The following is a 7,273-nucleotide window of genomic DNA, read 5'->3' on the forward strand; positions in this document are numbered from 1 at the left end:
TACAATGGTATGGGGACAAGCATCCGGATGTGGAAAGGTCATATTAGAAAATGCTCCACAAAATGATACTTTGACTTGCCCTATGATCCAAAAGGATATTATTAATGTTTGTGCAAAAGAAAAAATAAAGGCTATAATTGGAGACATAAATGGAGATTACTTTGGTATATTAGTTGATGAGTCTAAAGATATCTCACACACAGAACAGATGGCTCTTGTTTTGCGTTATGTTGATAAGAATGGTAAAGTAGTAGAGAAATTTGTTGGTCTTGTCCATGTTAGTGATACATCGGCATGCTCATTGAAGGAAGCAATCTACTCTTTGCTTTCAGAGCACTCACTAAGTCCATCATAAATACGTGGACAGGGTTATGATGGAGCTAGTAACATGAGGGGGGAGATAAGTGGTCTCAAGACTTTGATTATGAAAAATAGTTCATCAGCATGTTACATTCATTGCTTTGCGCATCAGTTGCAATTAACACTTGTAGCTATTGCTAAAAAGTATTTTGATGTTGAAGACATCTTTTGCCATGTTACTAACTTGTTGAATGTCATTGGAGGATCTTTTAAGCACAGAGATTTGCTTCGACATTTTCAAGCTGAAAAGTTGGAGCAATTACTTGAGTCCGGTGAAGTTCATATTGGGCGAGGACTAAATCAAGAACGCGGGCTTCAAAGACCAGGTGATACTCGTTGGGGATCACATTTGAAAATATTGGATAACTTTATTGTTATTTTCTCATCTATTGTTCGTGTGCTTGAAGTGATTAAATATGAAGGTTCTACCTCAAATGAGAGAAATCAAGCAAACTATCTTTTGAGTGAGATGACAACATTCAAATTTGTTTTTATGCTTCACTTGATGTTGAAAGTTTTGGCAATGTCAAATGAGTTGAAAAAGATCCTACAAAAGAGGGATCAAGATATTATGAATGTCGTGGAGTTTCTTAACATCACAAAGAAAAGATTGCAAGATATGAGAGAAAGTGGATGGAAATCTTTACTAGATGATGTTTCCTCATTTTGTGTTATGCATGACATTTTGATTCCCAAGATGGATGTATCTTATTTTCCTGGAAAGTCGACGCAAGTCTTCCGGTGTTTGTTATTCATACTACTTGCGTGTTGATATTTTTTATGTTGTAATTGATGTGCAGCTTCAAGAGCTTAATGACCATTTTGATGTAGTGAGTAGCGATTTGCTTCTCGGGATGGCTAGCTTGAATCCGGTTAAATCTTTTGCTAATTTTGATAAAGGTAGAATAATGACTTTAGGAAACTGCTACCCAAATGAGTTTGATGAAGTACAGATTCGAGACTTGAGTTATCAACTTGATACTTTTATAGTGCTGGTAATCTCAAGTTCTCCAACTTACAAGGAATTAGTGATTTGGCAAAAGCATTGATTGAGGCAAATCTTGTGGAGACTTATTCTTATGTTTATTTACTTGTGAAGTTGACTCTCATTTTGCCTGTTGCTACCGCAACTGTGGAGAGAGCATTCTCATCCATGAAGCAGATAAAGAATGAAGAACGGAATAGCATGGGTGACCAATATTTAAATGATTGTTTAGTTTGTTACATAGAGCGTGATATATTCACAAATGTAAGTAATGATGTCATTATGGATCGTTTTCAAAATATGAAAACTCGTCGAGCACAATTGTAAATAGATGATGTATATTTATAATATTAATATTATTGTTGGAAGTTCTATGGTTGCGTCAATTAGCTATAGTTATTATACTTTTTCCGTTTGATAGATTTTTGTCTATATAAATAAAAAAGATGAATAACCTGAACCGCCGCCCGAGTTGATCAAATCGATTAGCTTGGCACCCGGAACCTCCAAATCCTAGATCCTCCTTTGTACACATGTGCACCAATCTCCAGTATATTATGTTGGAACTTTCTGTGTTGCGGCTAAATAGTGGCTATTTTTCAAAGACATTGAAAATGCTGGCTATTTTTCAATTACCAGTTCTAAAACCGGCTAGCCCGTGCTATTTTCACTGAATTATTCCGGCGGGCTAACTTGGGTTGATCCTATAAGTCTCGCTTTTAAATGAGCTAGAAAATTTTTAGCCCAATCTTATCCAAGTAATGGGTTGGATTAGGCTAGACTCATGAGCCATGCTCACTTTGATTACTCTAATTATTCGCCTTATTCTATGGAATAAAATTAGCTTTAAATCGAGGTCTACAACCATTGAATTGATTAATGGAAACTCCATTAAGCGCTCTAATATTATTTATGATGGCAGGTTATTAATAAAAAAAAAAGTTGGGGAATTCGATTTTAAATATACTTTCGGGCTAAAAATGAATGAACCAGGCCAATTTCAACACTTTTGTTTATCTCCCAGTTCCATATTTATTTACCATTATTCATCTAAAGATAGATAAGGATAGAACAAACTTTCCTAAATTTTTATCAGCGACGGCTTGTAACTATTTGGCCTGTCTTGGTAATTTAAGTGCTAGTAATAGCACTATGACTATAACGACAATTACTAATATTATTTATGTGATTTTTAAAATCAAATATAAAGCTTGTGTCAAAGCTTTTGGGTTTTCCTAATCTCAATTGAGTCTTGCCCCGGTAAGGTTTGACTTTTTATGTAAACGTCATGTGTTGCTAAGACGTGGAGATGTTCGTCTAGGGTAATACTGTTACTGAAGTGAAATAAGGCCTTTCTACTATGGCAAGCCCACAGGCTTAGCAGACTAGAATACGAAATATACAGGTGAAATTCAAAAATAGCCAGATTTACAACTGGTCGTTTAAAAATAGCCCAATTTCAAAAGTAATCGAAATTTAGCTATTTTTCATGTAAAAATAAATCTGAGCGAAAACACTGTTCAAAACCCGAAAAATACGCAAGTATATTATGCTGGAGTTCCAGCATAAGTACACTTGAACTCCAGCATATTATACTGGAGTTCCAGGATAAGTATGTTGGAACTCCAGTATAATATGATGGAGTTCCAGCATCAGTACACTAGAACTCCAGCATATACTGGAGTTCCAGCAAGTATACCGGTCCAGCATAATATACTGGAGTTTGGAGCACCGGTGCTTCAGTCTCCAGTATATTATACTGGAGCCAGCAAAATTATATCGGTCCAGCATAATATGCTGGAGTTCATACACAGGTGCACTGAACTCCAGTATATTATGCTGGACCGGTCTCTGTTGCAGCAAAATAGTGGCTATTTTTCATTGACTTGATACACACTGGCTATTTTTGAATGACCAGTCCGAAAACTTACTATACCGTGCTATTTTCGCGAAATATACTTAGATTGGGCTTTGTTTCTTGGGGTCCTCTGTATTACGTCCAATTCTTCTATTTTTTGTGGAAAACAGGTGATGTTAAGCACAATATTTTATTTTGGAGAATAAATACCTATAAATTTTTTGAATCGAAGTAAAAGAATATGCTTGATTGGGCCAAAGGCATTGTCGAGAAAAATGTATATATTTATTTTATTGCCATATTCAAAAACATAATGCAGACAAAAGCTTTTCAGCGTTGATTTTTTTTTCTCTCTTTTAAATGTATAATATAATCCTAACTCTTTAAAATTTTGTTGGACTGTGAAAGGTTGTAATAGCGATGGAGGCAAAGAGAATACGTCGCACCTAGCACAAGGGACAAACAGAGAATTTAGGACTTTGGATTCATTAGATGAGTTTTGTCCTTTTCAATATTTAAACAAATTAGGCCCACTAAATTCCAACCCGACCAACCCACTTACGCCATTTAATTTTTCCTAAATAAAGAGTGAAGGACTCCAAAAGAAAATAAAAGAAAAGAGTGAACGATTTTTGCGGTGATATTTTTGGGGTTTTTTAGGGATTGCGGAGGTTATATTTTTCTTCCCTTGTTAATCATATGATGTTATAAAAAGAAAAAAAAATATTAAGCAAAAGAAAGTTTTTACATAGATAAGCAGAAAAATTGATAGAGAGGAAGATAATAATGAATATGCAATTTACTAATTAAAACTTCTTAATACATGAGGTGACATTTGGTATTTCTGGAGTCGTTGAGAATTCTCTACCTCTTTTATTTATTTATTTATATTTTTTTTGTCTTTTTGTTGTTTTATTTTGTGTTTTCTCGCGTAAAGAGATAGTACCAAATACAATGCATATTTTTTTCCCAATAATACCATGTTCTTGGATTTATGTTCCATGCAATCGTTTAAAAAACAAATCAAATTCCCATGCCAATGACTTCTTTTTATTTTTTTTTTCCTTCCAAGTGATATCATATCTTTCTCACAATTGTACTGATGATTGGTATCTCTTTGAAAAAGAAGAAGAATTCTTTTTCTTTATCTCTTTTTATTGTGGGATTACAATAAGCTAAAATAAATGAAATTTCAGTCCATAATCTTTTTGTTCATGCATCAAAATAAAAGTATTACTCCTTTGAAATAGCTAGTGTATACGGTCGAAATCGGGCTCGTCTACTACATGACAGATCAGGCTCGGAGCACGAGGGACTGAAGATCGACCACAGTCCCACCAGGCCAAAATCCGAGATCCGAATTTCCATCCTCAAGAACATTGAGTCCTTAATCCCGGAATCGATTTTGACCCCAAACGAGCTCGAGGAAACGTTGACAGTATAACCGATAAGACCGGAATAACGGAAAGCCGAAATATCTGTGACCGGTTAGATATTACCGCGGGAATCTCGGCACATATCAATATATGGAACCAGAAAATCAACAATCAGGAGATTTTTACCTTTTATAAAATTGTACCTAAAGTAAGACTCCCTACTATATAAATGGGGTCTGATTACTTGTAAAACATAATTTAACATGCATTCCAAAGCAATATATTATTCTTCTCTTGAAGCCCTTATTTTAATTGTGTCCTGATATCGATCGAAGTTCATTCAATTCAAGGGTGGCTAATTTCCCAAGGCCGCAACTGTTCAACTAGTGTGGTTTGAGTTTATTTTATTATACTTTATTTCAATTGCAATTTAATTTATCGCTTTGTATCAATTTAATCCACGTATCCTTAAAACTATTTACAAATTCAATTGTTGTCTGATTTTGACGGTAAACAGCTAGTTGATCTTTCATTTATCAGAAATGAATTTCATGAGATAGTAATAAAGTAGGAATCTGTATTTCCAATTGAAAAAATAAATGAAAGAATATAGATATTGCAATACAGTGTACTTGAGATATAGGCTTGGGATACATGCCCTATTTCCACAGGACAGGATTGAAAGGCATTCTTTCCTATTGGCGAAAGAAACTTCTTTTAAATTATACTACTTAGTATGTTGGGACATTACTGAAAAGCCTCACATGGGTTTTTCATGATATTGTGCTTTGACCACTTTAGGTATTTCATCTTTTCCCCGTTTTATTTGTTTAATACCCACACATATAATAATATATATATATAACATATACTATAGTGCAATGTTCCTAGATTTGATAAGGTTGGGTGGGGAATATGGATGATAGGAATAAATGGCTTTTAGTGAAGCATGATGCCTTAGATAGAAACACTACCTTGTTTGGATCCTCCCATGGGAGGCAACCTAACCCCCCTTTCTCCTTTTTTAAAGAAAAAATAACTCGATATTTACACAAACTCAATTAATACATGATATGCATCTTTATATAAATTATATCACTTAATTATGGTTAAATAAGACATCGTCGTCGTCACCTCAATTTTCTCGGGGCGGATACAGCTTGAAGGTACCAAATTCATCTAAATTCATTATTTTCGACATGGATTATAAATTTATGGGTAAAAATCTACTAAAATTAAAATAAATTAAAGATATAAAATCATAAATTTAAAAAATATAATGAGTTCAATACTAAGAATCATAAAGGCTGAATACTTAGAATTTAAATTCTGGATCCACATCTACCCTTTTTCCTTCTCTTCAACACTCTCTATTCGGGATAAAAAGAACGTTGGACCAATATTTATACGAAATCAATTAATATAGTATGCGTTTTTACATAATTATTTCTCTATCGCAAAATTATAGTTAAATAATACTACATTATTGTCACCTTAATTTTCTCTTGATCATAACCAACCAACAGAGGCGAATCTAGGATTTAGAGGCTCCGGGTATCAAAAAATTTGAACATAGTCATATTACAATTTACATTGTCTAAATAAGGTATAAACTTAATCGATTTGGTCTATTTGAATTTCGGTTCGAATTATTTATCTTTAGAGTTAATATAAACAAATCGATCGAGCAAAAAGATTACGCAATAATTATGATAATTTGGAAAGAAAATGCATAAAAATTCAACCAGATCATGCATTTGTACAAGAAAAAGGCTCGTTATCACTTTATATTTAGATACTTAAGGCAAAAACTTATACTAATAAGCACTCTAAATATTATGGAAGTTTACGAATATTTCTTAATTTATATTTTTTATGAAAATTAACTCACTCAATATTATATACAATTGTCCTACTTTAGAGCAATCCGACAACAAAATAAATTTTCACCATTGATTAAAACAATAACTTATTCAAGGATTTTTTTTATTTTTTTTATTTTTTTATTTCTGCAAATAGATTTTCAGAGTTGTGATCCTAGAGAAAATAATTAATTTTTCTTTATCTATTGATAAATCAAGAAGGAGTAAGGAAAGTGCAACAATGGGAATTTCTTTGAATAGATTTGTGAAAGAATTTTTTAAAATATTTTCTGTTAAATGTTTAAAGAAAAAAATAAGGATTTTTTTTTTCAAAATAAACTAAAAAGATCAAAAAAAAGAACAATTAAGTAAAGAGAAAGAATAAACAAAGAATCCTTCTGTAATTATCTTAAATGCACCAAACAAAAACCTTTTAAAAGAGAAGGCTGGATTCGAACCCCCTCCATTTGGGCGAAATTGGCAATGCCTTGCCAGTGGCACCTTAAGCCTTTCTGGTACAGAGTGTATAACAACAACAACAACAACAACAACATACTCAGTAAAATCCCACTAGTGGGGTCTGGGGAGAGTAGAGTGTACGCAGACCTTACCCCTACCCCCAAAAGGGCAAAAAGGCTATTTCCAGGAGACTCTCGGCTCAACATAAGAGGCAATAATATCAGAAAAGAAACAAGAGAAAAGACATGTAACAACAAAAGATACCAGAAAGAAAATAACCACAACAAATGAGTGAAAGGACGATAACACAAAATTATGCAAAACAACAATGTGAATACAATAAAGAACCGCTAACAAACCTAAACGAAACTCT

General features: G+C 33.3%; 1 protein-coding gene across 1 annotated transcript; it reads left to right on the forward strand.

Annotated features, from left to right (window-relative positions):
• The first annotated feature begins 4 nt into the window (after positions 1–4).
• LOC107824361 (uncharacterized) lies at positions 5–1,672 on the forward strand. Its single transcript, XM_075231980.1, has 4 exons — positions 5–277; positions 368–1,063; positions 1,161–1,355; positions 1,460–1,672. Exons 1-4 carry the CDS (start codon positions 5–7, stop codon positions 1,670–1,672), a joined length of 1,377 nt encoding a protein of 458 aa, XP_075088081.1.
• The last annotated feature ends 5,601 nt before the right edge of the window (positions 1,673–7,273 follow it).

This window comes from Nicotiana tabacum, chromosome 16 (assembly GCF_000715075.1).
Source record: "Nicotiana tabacum cultivar K326 chromosome 16, ASM71507v2, whole genome shotgun sequence".
NCBI lineage: Eukaryota > Viridiplantae > Streptophyta > Magnoliopsida > Solanales > Solanaceae > Nicotiana > Nicotiana tabacum.